The following is a 22,955-nucleotide window of genomic DNA, read 5'->3' on the forward strand; positions in this document are numbered from 1 at the left end:
TAATAATTAAATGTTACAATTTACTAAGTAACACTCTATTTAGATTATTGTTATCCATCGTTTTATAATATATATTGTATTGTACTGGATTGTACCGTATTGTAATGCTTTATGAATATTATGTTTGGATAGATTGTATTGTTTGCTGTTGTTAAATAATATTTTTGTTGTTTGGTTTGACTGTATTGTAATGTACTGTAACGGATAAGTTTACTGAAATACCTCCAATTATTTTTTAAAATATTAAAGTTATCAAGAATTACGCATAAAAATAATTCAACAAGATCTCTCTAATAATTTATCACCAATTATGTAGCTTGAAAATAATAACAAAATCTACAGAAAAAGGTTAACAACCATTAGGGGAAAAAAATAACACTGTATAGCGGTTTTCAAAGTAATAGCAGAAAAATTAATAATTTTGTATATATATGTTATAAACAAAAATTATACAAATTTATGCATTTTTTTGGCTATCAAATATAAATAGTTTCTGGCACGAATTAAAAGTGAGAAAAGCCCAAAAAATAAAATAATAATCATAGAACTATGGAAAGAGACAAAAAACGAACGTAGATTTGTATGAAAAGCATGGCACAAACCAATTCTGGACAAGATGGACGAAAACAAAGTAGGTCAATAGGTTGGAGATTTTGAGTTAAAAATAAAATTAAGGATAAAATAAAATTATGGAATAATAAGAAAGGGCATAATTGAAGAAAATATAGGAAACAATCCCACCACATCAAATTGATTGTTTCATAAAATGGGATTTTTCGTTTTTCCGGAGCAATAAATTTAACAATATAATACGATCAATTTTAAATAAATAACCATAACAAACATTGAAGGAGAGCCTTGGCGTAACTGGTAAAGTTGGTGCCATGTGACCAGGAAGTCACGGGTTTGCGCCGTGGAAACAACCTCTTGTACAAATGCAGGGTGAGGATGCTTACAATAGACCCTTATGATCCGGCCCTTCCCTGGACCTCGCGCATAGCGGGAGCCTAGTGCACCGAATTGCCCTTTAATCAAAACAACATTGTTTTGGAATTACAATAAAATACAGTACAATGGGAAACAACTAGGGGTGTACATAGATCGGGTTGGTTCGGATTTTACAAGTACCAAACCAAACCAATTGTGTTGGGTTATTAAATCAAAGACCAAACCAAACCAATAAAACTCGGGTTTTTCACTCTTGATTTTTCTCGGTTTATTCGAATTTTTTCGAGGTTTTTTTTCCGATAAAATCTCGTAGAACAAAACATATAAATTGTGTTCAAAAATATTTCTTTAATCCTAATAAGATACAACTATATAAAGTATTTTCCAAGAAAATAATACAAAATATGAGATGTGTCATGGGGCATTATCCTAAAATATTCAACAATAAAGACAATAAAATTATGTAATATAAATATTGCTAATTAAAAAGCCATAATAAAAATAAACATAATCTAAAAGTATTAAGTCATGCTAAAATAAATAGACTAATAAGGGAGTATTAATTACATGACTAAACGCTAAAGAAAAAATAAAAATAGTTTATGCATTTTTATCTAAATTATTGCAAAACAAAAAATAGATATTCAATACATTCTCGTTCGTAGTATTGAAATTGAATGTCTTTTATTAGCATTAATATTGACTTGATTTTGGTTCGGGCTTTTGTTAGCATTATTTAATTTACTAATGTTAATGGCTATAAAACTTATTGGAACACGCAAAAATTCTAAGTCCAACGTTGAAATAATACTTTAAAAGATAAAATTATGAATTTTTTAAAGAAATATTTATAAATTACATCACAATAAGTATATTTATATATTAAATATATCTAAAATTTCTATATATGTAATGTCGGGTTGGTTTGGTTTCGGTTTGACTTTCTTTAGTTAAAACAAAATCAAACCAATTATGGTCAGGGTTTTTTTTTCCAACACCAAACCAAATTATAATCGGATTTTTTTTCACGATTTGACTCGGATTATCGGATTGATGCAGTTTGTCAGTTTCCTCTGTACACCCCTAGTAACAACCAACTAAACAAGCTGTAAGAGAAGTACGATTTTCAACTTTGTAAATTCAAAGAAAGAGTAAGTTCAGACTAATCAGAATAAATAAGTAATTTTTAAACAAATGGAGACATTTACTAAGAACGCTAAGAAAGAAATATGTAGAATAGACGGGTTTCATTCCATCAAGTAAATATCAACAAAATTTATAATCAAATTATTACTATAATTTAAAATAAAAATATTAACATAATTCTGAAGTTTTCATCATTATAACTTAAATCCAGTATCTGAAATAAAGAAAATACTACTGCGTTATTTTTTTTTATAAAAGAAACTAAAAATATTTGTAGGAGTAGCTATTGATGATAACATCATGGGGACACGTGTTTTAATTATGTTCAAACTTGCTTAAGGGAGGAGAGTCGCTGACGAAATTGTGTTGTAGTACTCTTGAAGAAGCTCGTAGTTCAATTTAATTACTTAATCTCTTTTTAATTTCAATACTGTTCAGCAATTTCTCTCTTTTATTTCTATTCTGAAAGTTTCTTCATCCCTTGCAGGTAATTCTCTATTTTAATGCTTCGTCTTTCGTTTGGTTGTTTCGACCCGTTAAAATGCCGGCAAGGCAAACAGAAAGGTAAAACATCTGAAAAGCTATCATAGATTAGATTTTGTTAGACTGTATGTATTGTACCATAATTTAGCTATAAAAAAAAAGTCAGTAATATATTATCCCATTTTGACACTTCGAATAATACATTGGACATTTATGTTGATTTTTGGAACTAATTCATTTTATTAAATAAAATTCTTTTACGTTGTGCTACAAGCCTACAACCCCAATATTTTAAAGTTTAATTTTTTGTTATATTGGCAAAAGTAATTTGGTTCTCCAAATGATACTGAAATAGGAAAACACAGAACTACTTGTTTGTTTTTTTCCTTAATTTTGGATGAATGAAGTGCAGCATTTTATGTACATATTTTGGATAATGATCTTTCGTTTTCTGATTAGTTCTTTATGAGCAGTGACAATTTATAAAAGCAACCAGCACAGAGTAAGAGATTATTCTTCAATATAAATACCGAATGTAAGTTGTAAGTGCTTTCTTCTGTGGATCCAACTGCATATCCATAAATAGAGTCCAAAATTTGATTATCCAGTTATTTGATAGATATAATAATCCATTTTTTTTCTTGCGATACTGATGAACCAAAGGACATCAAGTCAAAAGCCCATAGCTACAAATTAGTTGGAAGATGGTTTTTCCGAATCCAATCAATATAGAAATTTTTACATGGTTGCTCCCTTTTTAAAAACTATTCTCATAAATACCTATTGCTGCTATGTTTGCGAAATATTTTCTTAAATTTTGTATATTTATGTTTTTTTTCCCTTAATTTAAATTGAATTGGGTATTAAGATACCCGGATGACTTTTGGAAAAGATGCAAATCGGGCACAAGTTAAAACGTAACCCAAAAAGCGGATATACATACAAATCCCCCTATTATTTTAGCTAATTATACTCATGTATGTACAGTGTTATTCCAACAAAGTCAGCGAAGTGGATGCACTTTTTTCTAAATAGGGCTGTATGGGTGGGGAAGGAAGGAAAGGACAAGTCAGCTAGAAATTGCGCATAGTAAGATGGGATTGGCTCATTTATGTGATGATAACAAATATATGACTATTCTCCAAGAGTTCAGCTCTTAAATAGTGGCAGACGAAGGTTTTATAAAAACATACTCTCCCAGCGCGGAGGTTAAAGAAAATATGAAGACTTTTGAAATTTGGTCCTAAACAAGTGATAAAGGGACCCAAAACATTTGTGTGGTTATAAAAGCATCTCATAAGGCTAGAATTGTAAATTTAAGCTAAATTATTACCAAATTTTAAAAAGGATCATTCTTTTTTTAACTGGAACAGAGGGAGTAGTACGTATCTGAGAATAATGCTAAAGTCGAATCGACGAAAAGGCTACACTGTTGGTGAACGGACGGAAACATTCACCAAGCAGAGTTGGTTCTATAGTATTAGTGCAGTAGTAGCACTAGCACTGTACTGTTAATGGTGTCATCTCATCTCCTAAAGCAGTAAGGAAGGTTTTCCTATGGGAAATTTTATCAAACACATCATGGGCATCAGTATTATTCCCTAATTGACAAATAGATCTAGACAATCGAAATGCAAGGAAACCCACAAGGAATACAGATTAAGTGACAACAAATATATCCGAAAATGATTAACCATATGCATGTACACGTTTCCACCAAGAAAACTGGAGAAAAAACAGGAAAAAATGTGCATCTACTATCCAAGTTCCAACATAAAAAATAGTAGCACAAATTATAGATAACTTAATAAAGGTTTTAAGATCAATAATTTTGAAGGAAAAAGCATCAAAGGTTTACAATATTTAACATCAATCAACTGTACAAACATTAATAACCAAGGACAAAGTCCGGAGAAAACTCGCCAGAAAAGCTGAACAACCAAAGCTATAATGGAGAAGCGCTCAAACTAAAACACAATTAGCATGATCAACAGGTAAAAGATAATAGTTGAGAATCGACGAATGATTGGTAAAGATAAACCAGTAAAAGTAGACAGACAAAAACAAAGACAGATGCCGATGGTATGTGGAAAATGAAGCAAACTAAGGGGTTGCTTACTGGAGCAAAAAGTCAAGTGCTGCCTGGTCATTTAAATATTTTACCGATAAGTCGCATAAGTGGCGTTAGTTTTTTTTCATTTAATAGTGTATTCAGATATATAAGGGGTATATTTGTAATTTAACTTATCTCTTAGGGTTCCTGTTCTAATACAGTATAGATGATATACATTGGACAAAGGGGAATAGAATTGGATGTCATGTTCATTTTGTCTACTAACCTCTTATTAGGTTGCCATAGCACAGTATCTTCCCTCGTATTTCTAAATGATGGTAGAAAAGGCAAACCCTAGAGGAGAAGTCCTTTGGAAGCATTTGTCGCGTTCTCCATAACACGATCAATGTGTTCAGAATCTAATCTTCCTAATTTGTGTCACCAATTACATGGGAAAATATTCCTTCAACCTAAATTCTTCCACCAATACCCGATGAATGTGGCATAACGGAACATTAGCCAAAAGAAGACCATTGGCATAGTACAGTTATGCACAGTAAGGAAATATGTACCCAGAGAAATTGACACACATGGAATTGGTTCTGAATCAACTTCAACGAGGTAGCAGGCCAGTGACGGAAAGTGGTTGAACTCACAGGCCACATTGTAGGAACAAAAGCAAAATGGTCATTTCACATGTCAGGATTGGCTTCTTCTGGAATCACAGTCAAGGTGGCAGTAGCATTATTCGCTCTTTTCACCACAGCTTTCAATTGTTTTCCAAGGTTTTCGCCCATTATATCAATGATCTGTAGCAAAATCAGAGAATTAAAAGTCACTAGTGCTTAGTACAGAGCAATGCCGGTAATTATTATTATATAAGAGCCAATCAACCAATTAAAATAATAATATATCGCAGGTAATTGTCATTATATACCATCACTCAGGTTTCAAATTTTGCACTTCACATGAATGTCTTAACTTTTCATCAGTAGAATGAATATTTGTCTTTTCATTTTCAACTACAAATATTTGCAGAGTAACCATGACACCTGCACTGTAACAGTCAAAATTACCCTGATTATCAGTAAAGCACGTAGAAGGGGCGCCTTGGAGCAATGGTAAAGTTGTCTCCATGTGACCTATAGATCACCGGTTTGAGCCGTGGAATCAACCATTGATGCTTGTCTCAGGATAGGGTGCCTACATTACACTCTCTGGGGCGCAGCCCTCCCCCGGACCTTGTGTGAATCCGGAATGTTTTGTGCACCAGGTAGCCCTTTTCCCTTTTTATCAGTAAAGCACATCTACTGCTCCTTCGCCCCAATAGCAAGGAGGAAGAAACTGAAGGCTGTTAAACCATTTTGAAGTTTCCATTTTGCTGGAATGAGATTTTCAGAATATTTGTGGGAATGAAGAATTTACTAGACGCTAGATGGAACTACAAGAATCTCACCATCTTCTTCTATGCTGCTTTTCCAGCGCAGTTGCTCTGAAGCAAGCATATTGACACCTAACTCTTCCTGTTTTTATTGGAGCCTTCTACCCCCCAGATCCAGAACCCCAATTCCACAATCAACCCACCTACCGCTTCCCCTCCAAAAGAAACACAAAAATAAAAAGAAAAGCAGTGACAAAAGCACCCAATCATTGCCTTGTCTCGAGTTCTAGGTGCTTTTTCTTTCTTTGGTGTGTGCGTATGAGACTTTTTCAAAGGAGGTTTATGCATGCTAGGGTGGTAGCCATAGGTGGAAAAGGCAGCATTTGACAAGTAAAACAATGAGAAAAAGGTAGGACAATTAATAATTACACAAATAACGATAAGGAAGGAAGGGCTTTCGACAATGTGCCAGCTGGAAGTAAGGGTAGAGTTATCTTTACATGAAGCAACTGGTCTTCAGAAGAAAATCCTAAGCAAAAGGGCTCAAAGTGGTAGTGTGTGAAATGAGAAGGTAATGGCTATAAACTCTGACCAGGTTCTGGTGATTAATACAAATATAGCAAGTATCAGCTGAGGGAAATCAGGTTGTGTACGTACTTAGAGGAGATAATAAAATGTCATCTGGTATTTTGCAAACCATAAAAATACACCTCCCCGAGAAGTATTACAAAGAAATAAGAAACTTGTAGATCGCCTAATCTGCAGGTGGAAAATTATCAATTTTTTATTCTTTTCATTTTGCCCTTTTGGTCCCTCCAACCGGACGTCATTAACATTATGGCTCTTAAGGTGATTTTACCTCCTTTATACTCCCAACAGGCTTTCCATCAAATTCAACAACCACGTCACTAGGGTGAAATCCAGCACGATCAGCAGGGGACCCTGGAGTCACCTGCGAAAATAAATGATTCACTGTCTCAAAAACATATTCAACAGACAAACATGTAAAGGTCCAAAGAGAGCCAATAAGTTATGTACATAACCCAGAAAAAGATCAACATGTATGTTCACTACTTTACTACATTAACATCCACCCTATACAGTAAAATGACAGCGAAAATGATTGGCAGGTCTCATGATAACACCAAAGCATCAAAAGGGTGAATATCTAAAGACTAAAGATTCACGATGCAGCATTAGTGCCTAAGAATCCATGAAATAAATTAACTTGAAGTTTAATGTCACAGTTCAAACCCCATACACAAACAAATGGCAAAGACATGTACCTCACGCCAGTGCTCCTTCAAATTTATAACACGGAGATCTATTCAGAGATGTACTAGTATATGAAGAAAAACAAGACAATGAAATTTATTGTCATTGTAATAGTGCAAATGCCCGATATCACTGATCATCAACAATAAAAAATTGTGGTGACAAAGCTGGTGATGGTTAAACACCAGCCTAACATCCATCTGTGTAGCAGCATTCATAAACATAATAGGGAAGTTCCAGGCAGGAAGCTGATTCTAGGTTTGATCAAAAAATAGAATAAGCCAAACTAAAGAAAAGCTGAACGCTCATGTTTGAGCTGCCACACGTGTAAATCTGAATTTTCCCTGGCAAATGCCACAAATCAAATGATAAACAAAGAAAGCTTTTTACAGCCAACGAAACAAGTTCAGACGGTAAAGATGTTCTCGTTAAATTAGTTTTGGGTCCATGACGCGAAATATTTTTTTCTTCCCCATAAAAAAAAAATGTACCAGAGTTGTTTCTGCGCAAGCTGTAATGCACATAATATCTGCCCCTAAGGTATGTAAAAGAGAGCCTACCACCGTTCCTTCACCAGATAAAAGAACAATCTATAAATAAGGGAAGAGGAAAAACTCAAGATGCCATACCATTGATACAAGAACTCCCTTGTTGACTTTTGGAAAAGATGGATCTCTTTCCTGAAGCTGTGCAACAACCATATCATTAAGATCGAGCATTTTCAAACCCAACCAAGGTCGAATAACTCTCCTGTGTAAGATCAAATTCCATTATTAAATTTTTTTTAATGAAAAGTCTCAAAATCAATCAAAAAAGAGTCTCAAATACCTCAGAAAAGGAAGGAGTAACTCGTAGATGCCCATGCAAGAAGAATGATTACATGGAAACTTATTGGTTCTTATCAATTAGTACAAGTTTGTGAGACAAGAGAAGAAATGCGTCCTTGAAAGCCAACAGAGATAAAGAACAAATAGATGTCACTAAAATTATGGTAGAAATGTTCACAAAATCTCCAAATATCCATTCAACACAGTGACAGAGCCTCTGTGGCTCTATGTCTGCATTTGGATCTTTCAATTTATTCAGTATTCATATCTTTTGATTTTTCCTGTTAATGCGAGTGAATCAGGGAGAGGGGGAGAAGGGGAAGGAGATGTTAAAATCAAGCCTACACAAAATGCTGATAATTTAGCACCTGACGACAACTATAGTGTTTTGATATCATACCCCCTTTTCTTGAAGTGATCTATAATCTTGGTAACAGAATCAATTGGTACAGCAAAGCCCAAACCATCAGCTGCCAATACTTTCATGATATTAACTCCGATTACTTCTCCGTCGACATTTACAAGAGGTCCTCCAGAATTGCCCTACATTGGGGAAAGACGAAGTTATGTTATATGTCAAAACAAAATAGGTAGTTTCATATTTTGAAAACTGAAGCTGAAAAGAGGAAATTTTTTTATCTATGTCAAAACATAATTGGTAGTTTCATATTTTGAAAACTGAAGCTGAAAAGAGGAAAATTTTTTATCTATCATAATCCAGTCAATCTGGCAGAGATAATAAAGCAAGACATGCTTCTCAGGATTTCGTAGATCCATGCAGATGTCAACACAATTAGAACATTTTTCCACCGTTTCGATCTGTCAAACGGCTGTTCGACTTACATACAGGATTGCATTATGCAGGAAAATTAGCCCAATAAGAAGGCAATAAGAAATTCTGACATTACGATGCCATTCCACACACACTCCTCAACAATCAACTTTTCCTGCTCCCTCCTGATATATTGCTCCTACGCCTCTCTTTATTTATAAAAATAAGAAAATGATAATATCTCCTTTGCCTGCCCCTTAAGCAGGTGTAAAATCCAATGTCTCAAAGCTCTCAGTCAACCAGTGGTTTTTTTTTTCCCCGATGAAGTAAATTAGATCCATTAATATCAACCAGTGATTTTCTCCTTCCCATATTCAACTGTAAGGGGAGAGGACGACCCATCGCCTCTGAGCCTCAAAAGGTATCAAGCAATTAACAAGTACGTCTCAGTCCCGAAGTAGTTGGCTCGAATAAACATTTGACTCCCTACGAATCCCTCATTCCAATATATATATTATTGGGAGTGTTTTTCAATTAAGATTATTAAAATCTCCCACTTATCTAATACAAGTCTCTAACTAGACCAAATAGGCATCTGACAAACACTGGACCAAAATAAACGATCTGAGTGCTACAATAACAACTAAAGTTTAATCCCAATTAGTTGGTCACCCAGAAAAAAGAATGTAGACAATTGGCATAATTTGCAGTTTACCAACAGTTATTGATTCAAGGGAACCTTCACAGCAGCAATTTTTGGGACCACATGTTTATCGGCAGATTCCAGAAAATTACTTCTAGTCCCAAAACCCAAATCAGGTTTCTTAGTTATAGCCCATGGCTGTTAAAGCAAGATCGGGAGTATATCATATTCAAATGTGAGGGACAACATAAGTGGGTATAAAATAATTTCTTGATGAATGGAATTTTTCTTAGTACATAAATGGTTTACATAGACCCTTGTGGTCCCGCCCTTCCCCCGACCTCGTGCATAGCGAGAGCTTAGTGCATCGGGCTGCCCTTTTCTTTACATAAATGGTTTAATACCTGTGAGTCAGTTTGAGTTTTAAGAAATATGCAAAAGCGCAAGAACAAAAGTTCTCTGTCTGGAAATAGAAATATATATAGATTATCCAAAAGGGATAATAATACGTTGTATTTTGGATACAGGGAGCATTTGTTTATTGTCTCTTTCCCTTACTATTGCATAAATAAATATCTAGGCTTAAAGACTAAATATTTATGTCTAAACTGTATGTCACTGAAAAATTTAAGCCACTGATATTTAATTATACAGATAGTAAGTTTGCAGTATTTAGAAGAGACATGCATAAGCTGCACGATAAAAAATTAGATGCTACGAGAAGAAATTATGGAACAGCATTCCGTTATGTATTGTTTAGCTAATATAAAAGAGAGGAATAGAAGAACTTTTTGAGAATTCTGTACTAAAAGTTAAAAGAACCCTTGTTTCATTTACTTTAGGCGTAAACATGACATCCATTTTGTGTAGAGAGTTGGCAGGAGTTTTGGATGATCAATGCGATCTTGTAGTATAACTTTCTTTTATTGAACATCATCTTGGTGTATATCTAAAAAAATTGATTAATAAAAAAATAAAATTTGAATTATTTAGTATACTACTTAATATAAATCCGTGTTATCCGCATTCTTAAATTCACGGCTAAATAATATAACTGGAGCACCTATATTATCCCAAGAATCGGAGGATGAAGATTAGGAGACACAAGTCACGCTATTACCTATTTGAACGGAAGGTATCTGAAGATGTCAGTTTATATGCTTTGTACTGAAGGAACTCAATATAATCCGGTAGAGAAACCATCCAACTATTCATAGTATTGGATCCCATTTGGCTACAACAAATTTTCTCAAATTTTTGACTAAAACTTGTATGGTTAACCATAGAATGCCAAATCAGAACAAGTTAAGCTGGAGACTTCCCTTTTTTTTCTTCTTAGTTAGACGGAGTTGGAAAGGAAAAGACGACCTCTGGCAACCAAGTTCTTCACTTGAAATAGTGAAAAACTGAAGAAATATCCGAGAAAACACTGTTCACAACAGGAAAAAAAAAAGCGTCGATCACGCCGGAAAAGGTGCACTATTTATGCCAGAAAAAATAAAAATTGTCGGAATTTGGTTTAAATTGGATGGGTAGGCTCGGAATTACTAGACGAGACAGCTGTCCTTAAGAAACTTTTTCAAAAATGGCCGGAAAACGTGTCACGTGCCGGCGCATGGGTCTGACGCGTCGCCGACGTCAGAGGGTTTTCAGGCGCTTGAGGGCGCGTGGATAGGGTTATGCCGATGTGGTTTTCTAGGGTTTGGTCGCCTGAGAATTCCGCACCTATTGGTGGTGTTACTTTTCGTAGTTCATCGAAAAAAAGGCACGGTGACTATCCCGGACTCGCTGGTTACTGCACATCAGAGATTTCTCACTAATTGCTCAGATACCATGTGAGAAAACACTGAAGAAAAATATATTATTAATATTCTATTCAATTATAATACAAGGAGCCCTATTTATATAATACATATCCTACTCCTATTCTATGTGGGACTAGGACTAATTCACGTTCAATGGCGGAGACAGGATTTCCGCTAAGGGGATTCAAAAAAGAAAAAAATTAAAAAAAGGTTGTAGCCAGTGGGAATAGAACCAATGACCTTACAAAGGTTTTGAATCCCCTTGACCATTAAGCTATGCTTTTGGGCTATATCAAGGGGATTCAACACATAATATATAGAGGTAGAAAACAGATTTTACCTTATATACACAATGTAATTTTTTGACGAACCCCTAAATCCGCCTCTGTTCATGTTATTTACATAACTATCTAACTTCATATAAAATGGAATGGCACTGCTAATTTCAGAAAATATCATTCCACCTGATTATGAAAAGTTCTGGATACCCAAATGTTTTCCTTGGCAATACACATTTGGCAAAGTTGCACAATTGCCTATATTAATCATACACAATCATGTGAAAGAAACGAAACTTCTTGGAATCTTAAGACATAACCGTACCAGACTTCAGTTCAGATTTAATCAGATATAGTTTCAGAATGTGTCGCTTTTGGATGACATGATTGATCCTAAGGAAGCACTACTGCTAAAGTTTTCTTGGTTAGTCATACTTCTCTATAACAGCATCTCTATATAACAATACTTCACTATAAAAGCCAAGCTTTTTTCGGAACCAATTTTTAAGTTATGTTATAATATATGTTCTCTATAACAGCACTTCGCTATAACATCCAAAAAGAGAGATTTGGTTGTATCTAACTTTCAACTGGGGATTGTCTTCTGCAAATAGGACATTAAGTTCCCAGAAGTACACTTTCTAAGAAGCTCTAAATCCACTTAACAGGGGACAATCAACACCATAGGGTGCTAAGGTTCAACGAGAAATAGATCAAAGCAAAGTAAGCTATGTTATGTATCTGATTAGCATTATGCAATTGTATATCCCTCAAAAACCTGCACTTCGTATAGAACTACAAAAACTAAAATCTATTATTTGTAGGGAAGAAGACTATATGGATGATGAGTAATCTCAAATGCTAAACCTGACGAGGAGGTTGGTTGTTGAGGTGGGATGACTAAGGCCACAATCCTTTACCGAAGCTTCTTGCTGTGAAAAGGAAAGGAAAAATATTCAAGTTGCACAAATTCCATTGACAGCCAATATCCTTAAAGAACATTATGTACTCTAATGCATTGAGACTGCAGATGTTGATAAGCTTAGATTAGAGAGAGAATAGGACTCTAATCCTACACATACTGACGGTGAAAATTACACTTCATTACCAGCATTATTCATTTGCTCTCTCAACTAGTAAAGTCTTGAAAGCTCATCGTTTGATGTGCTTCTCATGGAAAAATTAAATATGATTTGCCACCAACTACCGAAACCCCCCACCCCACCTCCAAAATAAAGAAATCCAAAGAGCAAGGAACATTAGAAATATGCAAATATATACATAAACTATGAGTAACTTACGGCATTAATAGCACAATCAGTCTGTAAATACTCTCGCCGCATGCCCCCAAGTCCAAGATCACTACTTTTACGATCGACACAGCTACATGGAACAGGGAAAGAAAAAATTGGGATCAATAAAGATTAATCATTTATGCAACATCTACTCAAAGTAGAGATAATTAGGACTGACAGCAGTGGACATTTCTTTGGTTCATGTTATTCTGCATGCCCATACAAACTTATCTTCGAATGAAACTTCATGAAACAAATAGTTTTGCACCACTACTAAAGAAACAAAAGAAATTTCCATGTTGCTTTCTGCTCATATTACCTCACAATGCCTGCTGTAATTGTATTTTGAAGGGAGAGGGGGCAACCCATAGCCACCACCCAATCCCCAGGGCGAAGCATGTTTGAAGTGCCAAGTTTGGCAGTTGGAAGTGGAGTTTTGGATTTTATCTTTACAATTGCAATATCAGAATGTAGATCGGCATTGACCACAGTACCCTCAAATACACGGCCATCTTGCAAAGTCACATCAACCTACAAAAAAGGTTTTCAAAATTGACTTACACACAATTGAAATAAGGACAACAGCGAAAGAATACAGGTGATAGATAGATATGGACAAGCTACTTTAACATAATGACCCATGCATACCACTCAAAAAGAAAAAGAAGAGGATCATCCTTCGGATTTCAAGGTCCAAGACAGAAGATCAAACACGCTAATTACAACCAAAAAATAAAAACAGAGGAAAGAAACACAACCCGAGATCCACTTGCATACAACGGCATATTCAGGATTTCAAGAACATGGGTACACTATTACGAGGAGGTAGATTCAGGATTAACATTTGATGCATTCAACTTTTGCATTCTTACCATGAATTCATTATACTTTGAAAATTATAGGTTTAAAAGTATTTTTTTGGGTAGTTTTAGTGATTTTCCACATATGCATACATCTATAATTTGTACCGAAATTGTTAGGATCGGGTGAACCCATTGCCTATATGCTACATCCTCCACTATCGCAATTTTTGATAAAGACATTCAATTAAATTATAGACTTGGGAATTTCAATTTATTAGACTTGGGAATTTAATTTATTTGTTGAGAAAGGGTAATAATTTTATCATCAACAACCAAAATAGGGCTAGTATCTAATAATTACAAGAAGAAAACCCCTGCAATTCTTACAAGGAGTCAAAAAAGTCTAGCAATGATTCTGCATCATCTACCAATTGTTCTTTACACCAAACATGAAAAAGAGAAATGCACGAACCCTTGATTTTCTGGGATGAGCTGCTCTCACCTTCAAAACATCTTGCGTTCCTCTCCTTCAAACTGTCCACCATATGCAAGCTGGAACAATCTTCCATCATACCTTGTGACAAGTTCTTCCTTTTATACTGTTCCAGCTACATATCAGGCCAATAATGTCTTTAGGCATCACCCCAAACAGTTCCAGCTAGTGTTAAGAAGAGCTGCCAAAGTTGTTTAGTAACGCAGTGTAGGAACAGATGTTCATTGGTTTCAGCATCCAGCAAGCATAGAAAGAATGTAGAATTGGTCTGAATACCTCTTCTCCGTAGAATTTCCAGTGTGAGGTAGGCTTTTCTTACCACTAACCATGAAAAACATATAACTTTGAATGGTACTCTGATCTTCATATCCTTTTCCAAGGCTAGGGGTGTTGGGCTGCCAATAGATGAAAGATAGGTGTATGCTGCTCTAACTATGGATTTTGAGTTACTGCCTCCTTTGCATGTAAGAGAGTCCTCTTCCCCATCCAATCCTGCAACCTTCTAGCATTTTGAGAATTTCAGTAACTCTGGGAAGAGAAACCTTCTGAAAGTTAAGTTCCATGGGGGCTCCAAGATTCTTTTATTGTGGTATTAGGTGAAGCTGAAAGGATAAATAGATTAGGAAAGAGGTCTTTCAACGCTCCATGCCCAAGCCAATCATCATTCCAGAAAGAGACGATCCTTCCATCTCCATCTTAAAACCTATGTTTGCTGAAAACTCCTCCCATAGGTTCCTAATGTATTTCCTGTTGCTAACTCCATAAGTTCTCACTGGATTGGTACTCTAGTGTCCTCACTGCTCATACCTGCACTTGATAACCTGTTCCATAATGCTTGTTTTCCAGTGTTGTATCTCCAAAGTCATTTCATTAAGAGACTTTTGTTAACCAGACTTACAGTCTATTTGGCCAAGCTTCTCCTAAAAAAAGTATTTTTTTTCAAAGTTCAGGTGTTTGGCAAAGTTTTTGAAGGAAAAAAAAATGCTTTTGGGTAGAAGCAGAAGCAGTTTTGGAGAAGCAGAAAAAAATAGCTTCTCCCCAGAAGCACTTTTTAAAAGCTTGACCAAACACTAATTACTGCTCAAAAGTATTTTTCAAATTAATTAGCCGAAACACAAACTGTTTCTCCCCAAAAGTACTTCTGCGAAAAAGCACTTCTCAAAATAGGCTGATTTTAGAAGCTTGGCCAAAGGCTATTATATTTCTAATGCCTAAACCTCCAACTCTCTTGCTTGAAATAAGAGCCTTCCAGTTAACAAGATGAAGGCCTTTGGGTTCTCTGTTGCCTTCCCAAATGAAGTTCATTCTCAGCTGGTCAATTCTCTTCCTTACTTTGACTGGAAAAGGCAATAAGGACATAATACATGTGGGAAGGGAATCCAAGACAATGCTTACCAAAATGATCCTTTCCCCTAGGGATTAGTACTGAGTTGTCCTTCTTGTAAGTCTTTTCTCACATTTATCAAGTACCCCTTCCCATATTTCTGCAGCTTTGTTCTTAGAACTCAGTGATAATCCCAAATATTTGGTTGGTAAAGTTCCTACTTCACAACCCAAAATCCCTGCTAGAATTGGACTACCTGCAATTGCATTAATTGGTACCAGCAAACTCTTTCTCCAATTAACGAGATGCTTTAAAAAATTGTGAGGACCAACCTAAAATGCATTAACTGAGCGGGTTCAGCATCATAAAGAATTAATGCATCATCATCATACAACAAGTGTGAAATCTCCATATTGGTGTTCCTGTTCTGGACTATAAAACCCTTCAAGCATCTGGTAGCCGTGGAAATTCTCAGTATATTGCTTAACCCTTCCATGGCTAGTATGAAAAGAAAAGGTTTTTTTTTATAAGGTAAATTGTATTAATCAAAAGGGAGAAAAACTCCCGTATACAAGAAGTATACCAAAAAGTACAGAATTTACATCAGAACATGATTCTCTACAAATGACGCCCAATCTTCTATACAAGTAGGGGCTATATGAGTGCACCAAAAAGCAATCAAAGATAAAAGACTGTTCTTAAGATGTGAAAAAGGAGACCCAATCCCCTCAGGATCTCTTTGTCTTAAACCCCTCATTAAAGGGAAGAAGCCTTCAGAAGATCCATTAGTAAGGACAGAGAACTACACTATGCTAATGCAAAAGAAGATCCATTTGAGCCATTCATTCAAATCCCAAAATTCTCAGAATATTGATCAAATACCTCCAATTACATGATCAAATGCCTTTTCAATATGTAATTTGCACAAGATCCCTGATTTCTTCTCTTTTTCGACACTCATTGGCTATAAGGGTAGCATCAATAATCCGTCTTCGTTTGATAAAAGTCATTTGATGCTTGTTCACAATCTAATCTATTGCCTTTGTGAGTCTTTCCGCTAAAATATTGGAGATAATCTTGTAGATGTTGCCGATCAGATTAATTGGTCTGAAATCTCTCAATTCTTTGGCTCCATTCTTCTTGGGTATAACTTATAAGAGCCATATAAGTGGGATTTAGGCTCTTCTCAAAGATTCTCAGAGAGTGAAAATTGGCCATGGTTTGTAGGATGTCATCCATCAAAAAATCCCAGCAAGTAATGAAAAACCCCACTGAGAAGCCTTCCGGGTCAGTAGTTATCTACAACAGCACAAAGCCTTATATTATTGAGAACTTCTTGTCCTCAAAAGGTCTCTCCAACCAGTTTTGTTCCTTCGACGTTATTGAAGCAGGATTCTGAAGGTTACAATTAGGCCTTCATGCTTCTGACTCAGAGTATAACTGTTTATAAAAAGATATAATTTCTTCTTTGATCCCAACTGGATTAGTGACTTCAACCCCATTGATCTTCTGCTTGTCTATGGTGTTGTATCTTTTGTGTGCATTGTCTATCTTATTAAAAAAACTGTGTTCTTATCCCCTGTTTTAACCATAGAATTCTGAATTTTTGCCTCCATGATGACTCTTCATATTAGGGGATTTCCTCAAAGTCCAATGTTGTGTTGGCTTCGTGTATCAATTCATCATCAGTGAGGTTTCTTTGTTTTGCTCACCCGCTGAAAGGCAGAGTAGGTAAAAAGGCTATTGGTTGCTTTACTTCCTTCTTTCAAAACATCAAGAATGGCTAATTGGTTCAAAAGCTATGTTTTCCTCCTTGTTAGATCCCCAAAGTTCGCAGCATTCCACTTATTCAGCTTAACTTTTAAAAGTCTTTGTTGCTAAAATATAATCTGGATAACCCTGGACTATAAAAGATGACCACCATTCCTTAACCATCTCTACTACCTCCAACCACCAACTGGCAAATTTAAAGTATGATTTTCTTTGTTCCCAATCACCACAAGAAGTGATCAGATGTATCAGATGTGATTCTTGGCAAAGTAGACTGTCTGATATTCCTGAAAAATTCATCTCATTCAGTGATAAAAAGAAACCTATCAATTTTTGAAGCAATCCCCTGGTTGTTCCCTTGTTCCAAGTGAAGCAGACCCCAAAAAGTGGAGGATCAACTAGTTGTAGATCATTAATTGAATCAAAGAATTTCTTCAAAGCTCTAGTGAGGTGGTGATGATTGCTCTTTTCATTTGAATCTCTCGTTGTATTGAAATCACCACAAACCACCCATGGGCCACTACAAAGACCTCTTGAAGCTGCCAGCTCCCACCATAAGTCTTGCCTCTCAATTCTGGAAGTTGATGCATAGACCCCAATGATAAACCATGAAAACCATTAGCTATAGCAGTTAATTTACAAGTGATGCACTGATTTACAGTAGTAATCACCTCCCTTTGAAGTATCCTTTTATCCCACATGCTAAAAATTCCACCATTGGTACCATAGCTTCAAGGTTAACAAAATCCACCCATCTGCTCCCCCATAAATGTCTGGCAATATAGGTTATATCTCCTTCTATCTTTGTTTCTTGAAGAACCACTACATCACATATCGATTCATTAAGAGCAGTTTTAATAACTCCCACTTTTTCTCTATCATTTGATCTCCATTCATTCCACAAATATATACTTATTTTCATTAATCTACTTTAAGGTTGCCTCTCCCCCTAACCTTAGTTTGCCCATATTTGTATTGAATACCTAATTTTAGACCTTCCAATTGTCTCTTGCCTTTTGATTTGGTTGTAGGAAAATTTCAGATTATGGGGTCCTCCATTTCTTGTGCCTCCTGCTATTGATCTTCATAAATAAAGAAATGGCTTCCCATTCACACCTTTCAAAATTAACCCCAAATTGTTTGCTTAATTTGAGTACATTCAAATGCACCCATAGTGAAGCTTCTGATTCTACCCTTTGAACTTGAATTTCTATTGGAGTGGCTTCTTCATCAATGCTTGTAGTCAATTTCCCAAACACGACCAACTAGTTGTTACCATTATCATTTTTGCTTGATTCCCCTGCTCTAGTGAGTTCAACATTGTCCATCTCTATGGTCGATTGCATGTCTATGTGAGGGGTCTGGAGCAGACCTTCTTCTGGAACTAGACTAGAGTCGGTAGAAAGAGAAGAAGAGTTGAACTCCCAAAACATGATATCAAATGAAAGTTCTCTATCTCTGCCTCATGTTCTATCAAGATAAATATCGATTCTTCCAGAGTTGGAGTTTGTGGAACAAAAGTTGGGCTGATGACTAGAAGATCCTTGTCGGATGGGCCATTGAATCGGCGCAATACTTTCATTAACGGGTCCAGCCACTGCGTCTGAAGTGGAGCACGTGCCCACTAAATCGTTATATTTCAGGTTTGGGCCCAAATTGTCAAGGTCCAGATTCTCCTTACTCTTTAATAGTCCATGTACTTGAGCATTAAACACTTTCTTTCCAGACCCACTTACCCCACATGTTCCCTTTTCAAAATTCTCCCTTCTTTCGACGTGCCCATGTGACCTAGCCCTTGCTACGCCTAATAAGTCACTTCTCCCCCTATATAGGATAGACTCCTCGTATCATCCAAAGGTCTTTCCCTATCTCCATCTCCAAGAAAGATTCTGGTCTTCAGTGTCACTGGAATTTCACACCAGATTGGAATGGTATACAAAAATCCATCCCTTTCCACCTCGATATCTCTCAGAACTTCTATACTTTAATGCGTGCCCAGTGGAGATGATGTTTTAGAGTATTCTCGTTCTCTGTTTCGGTCCATCCCCCACAACGGACCCCTATTATTTGAATACCTTCTGAGATCATACATCCATAGGTAATCCCAGCAACCTTATCCAAACCTAGTTTCTTTCAACTTCATTTGGCCAGCAACCAGTGGTAGGGCTCCACCATTCAAGCTTCCACTTCGACTTCCTCCAACTCCATTCAGACAAGACGTATTTAGGTATCTTCTTGATGGAAGTTCAAACAGAAATTGATGATCTTACATCTCAAAGACATTAACCCCCATGCTGATTTCCATGAGTTACAGGCCCCATCTCCGGACATCGTTCAAAGTCATAGTTTCCTGAACTGATTCCTGAAATCTGCCGACAAGGCATCTACCCAATAGATCTTTGTCTGAGACTGTTGTGCCACAATAAATATTCTAGAGCTGCTCCTTCTGATCGGCGAAACATTTGCCCCTTCTGTCGTCCATCTGTTGTTTCTAAAGGCTTCCATGAAAGAAGACTCCACTTGAAGGTTGCTGAAGAGAGATAGCACCTTTTCTTTTTCTGGAACATTAATGAAAGTGGATATCTTAAGACTATATGTCCCCACCCTTCCTTATATGTAGTCTCCGATGTAATAATGATAGATTTGCTTTCTCCTTGAATAGCAATAAAGCTGATGTATCTACCATGCTCATTGTATTTGGGAATGCAGAAGAACACTGCAAAGTGATCCTTCTTGTTCCACCTCTTCACTGTCTTCTTTTGCTCCTTAGATGCCATATTAAATACATAAACTATCCATTTAACAACATTTATGATGATAGTAACTTGTCTTATTAAATTCCTGCTACGTTCAACCCAATCAAACCACTTCTCCGCCCTGGAGCATCTCCTTGTGATGTCATATGATTTAAAACATGCATTATAATAAATCTTATCTTCTTTCATGTTCTGAACAAGCATTACTTTGTCGAAAATAACTGAAGACGGGAATAAATTCCAGCCTAAACCGCCGGAATTTTCCCATGAAAGAATGGTTGAAGAAAAGGAAGGCTAGAAAACGTCAGCCTCGAGAAAGGTGCTTGAGAGCATTCTGCCTTTCTATCCTATGATTCTGATTTGGATGTATGACTTGGGAATTTTGAAAGAATAAACTAATAAAGAAAGAAAGAAAAACAAAAAAGTACTTAATTGAAACGCCAGAAGGGATACAAGACATGCCCATCCCCTCTTGATTGACCCAATTTTAGAAAAAGAAAGAAAGAAGCAACAAGATAGACATAAGATTTGATTCTCAACCTAATTCTAGAGAAACAAAAAGAAAAAAACAAGATAGACGTGAGATTTAAAACTCCGACTTCACCTTAAGGTGCACCCAATAATCATTGCATAGAACTCTTTGAGCTTGGGTGCCCACATGTACGTTCAAGTAATCTTGACATATTATAGCATTGTTATCCATGATTTAGAGAGATGAGCATGGGTTCACGTGAACCCATACCCATACCCATAATCATAAATACACCCCTACTTGCACATCTATTCTTAGTCCTAGGAAGCACGATTAGAATAAGCAACAAGAATGTAAAAGTATTTTAATGTGAAGAAGTGTGAAGCAATAATGCAAAGTTCCATGCACACTTTGGAGCAAAAAGCAACAGGCGTAACCTATATCGAAGTCCATTTGATGAACATACCAGAGAAAGAAGCTCATTCTCTTGAATCAGAAAGTTAACCACCAACATAAGGCAACCATCTCTAACATAAGCACAATAGGACATAATTGATTGAATGTAACGGCATCGCAGTAATGTGACAGGAATGACGCTTTGTCCCCGAAATGTTTGCATCAACACATTACAACACACTGACCTTTCCTTTTGATGAAATACTCAAGCCTTGAAAATCGACCACATGAGCACAAGTCAAAATAGTGCCGTCAGCATCAATTATAGTTCCTGATCCTATACTCCTTCCAGCGCTCAACCCGTGAAAGCCTACAAAAGGACCAAAAATATACGTTATAGCATATTACAGGCAGTCCCCATATTGAAAACTCTGTCCATCCCATTTCGCATGACAGTATTATACACTAAATGATAGTAGAAGAAATATTCAAGAAATGGTTAAAAGTTAGTCTGATCGAGAAAATATTACATCAAAGCTAAAATTTGATTATTTTAAAAACATAGATTTTTATAAGTTGCGAAAGTTGTACAAAAATGGATTATGTCAACATCTTAGGACTTACTAATACAGAAAGAATGACATAAAATTGGAAGGGAGGAGTAATTAAGCAAATATAGTTAAAAAGCATACCCCTTGAAACAGAAATATTAACAACAGCAGGACCAACGGCAGCAGCTGCATTGGCAATAGTATCTCGTCCGAAACAATTACAACATTTATGTTTCTTCTCATCATCTCCATCTTCCCCACTACCTTCTTTCTTCACATTCTCAGGTGGGTCCAAACCAGTTCTAGCAAAAGATAATGGGACAATACCTAAAATTAAGTGGGGTATCAGTTGAATTTAAAAACAAAAACAAAACAAAGTACGAGAAATTACAATTCGGAAAACAAAAATTTATGACAACATACAAAGTTGCGATGGATCCCCGGCAAGAAAAGCAGGACGAAGAACTTTGTCTTTCAAATACGTCCAATGCAATGTCAAAGTATCTTTTAAAGGTTGCGGTACTGAAACCGAAATTGATCCTGAAATGGACCTCTATCAGAAATTTAGGGCACATTTGATCGCTAGAAAAAGTTAGAAGTATAGCAAAAATCTTAATTAAAATGCTCACTTGAACTGGTCCCGTTGCCAGTAAAAACTACTGTTGATCCAGCTGCTGCCAAAGCTAATACAAGGAATGAAGGATTTGTCGCCGCAATCTGATAATTTTTTCTGCACAACAGTTAAAAAGTTTTACTCAAAAAGACGGAAAACGATTGTATTATCAAGATATATGAAAATTTTGAGGAATTTGGGAAGTGTTGTACCAGAAACCGTTTCATGAGTGCTTGATATGCCAATTAGATATTCGGTTCAATTGATTATTGGGAAGGAGGTTTGAGCAGTTAATTGGGGATGCTCCACACTCCACTCTAAAACCCCCACTCTGCAAAACCCAGAAAAAGTAGTTTCCTTCTTGAACCGACACTTGGGACTAAGGCACCACTTAGTTGTCATTCCTTCTTATACCCATTTTTGGGTCAAGCCCGCTTTACAAAAAAAAATTACAAGTATACTTATTTTTTTGCGTAATTTTAGCATACACGACTAAAGTAGCAAAGGTAATCACGCAAAACTTCAGCATTCTAATAGACTGGCCTAAGGCTGTTATGTGGTCCGGGCCCGAGCCTAAATGAGCTAAACGGGCCGGGCCAAACGGGCCCGGGCTCTAGCGGGCCAGGCCCAAGTGGTCTCGGACTTAACGGTTCTGGAGGATGGAACCGGCCCACTGTGGTCCTAAGCCCACATGGGCCCGGGCTAAGTGGGTCGGGTAAACGGGCCTAAACGGGTCTAAGTGTTCTGGGCTATTTTTTTAAAAAAAAATTTTATCTAAGGCAATTTCTTGTAAATTATATTATATAATTATGACTTAAATCTTCTAATTCAAATTTAAACACAAAAAAATTGTAAAGAAATATTCAAGGGA

At 36.2% G+C, this 22,955-nt stretch overlaps 1 protein-coding gene across 1 annotated transcript; it reads right to left on the reverse strand.

Moving 5' to 3' along the window:
- Positions 1-4,881: 4,881 nt before the first annotated feature.
- On the reverse strand, positions 4,882-22,021 carry LOC107774648 (putative protease Do-like 14; the record flags this gene model as incomplete). Its single annotated transcript, XM_016594257.2, has 9 exons — positions 4,882-5,439; positions 6,871-6,963; positions 7,916-8,036; positions 8,514-8,656; positions 12,913-12,994; positions 13,226-13,437; positions 21,166-21,290; positions 21,613-21,798; positions 21,895-22,021. Coding segments are annotated over 9 exons (1,206 nt in total), but the record flags the coding sequence as incomplete, so codon positions are not given.
- Positions 22,022-22,955: the final 934 nt, after the last annotated feature.

This window comes from Nicotiana tabacum, chromosome 20 (genome assembly GCF_000715075.1).
Source record: "Nicotiana tabacum cultivar K326 chromosome 20, ASM71507v2, whole genome shotgun sequence".
NCBI classification, from domain to species: Eukaryota; Viridiplantae; Streptophyta; class Magnoliopsida; order Solanales; family Solanaceae; genus Nicotiana; species Nicotiana tabacum.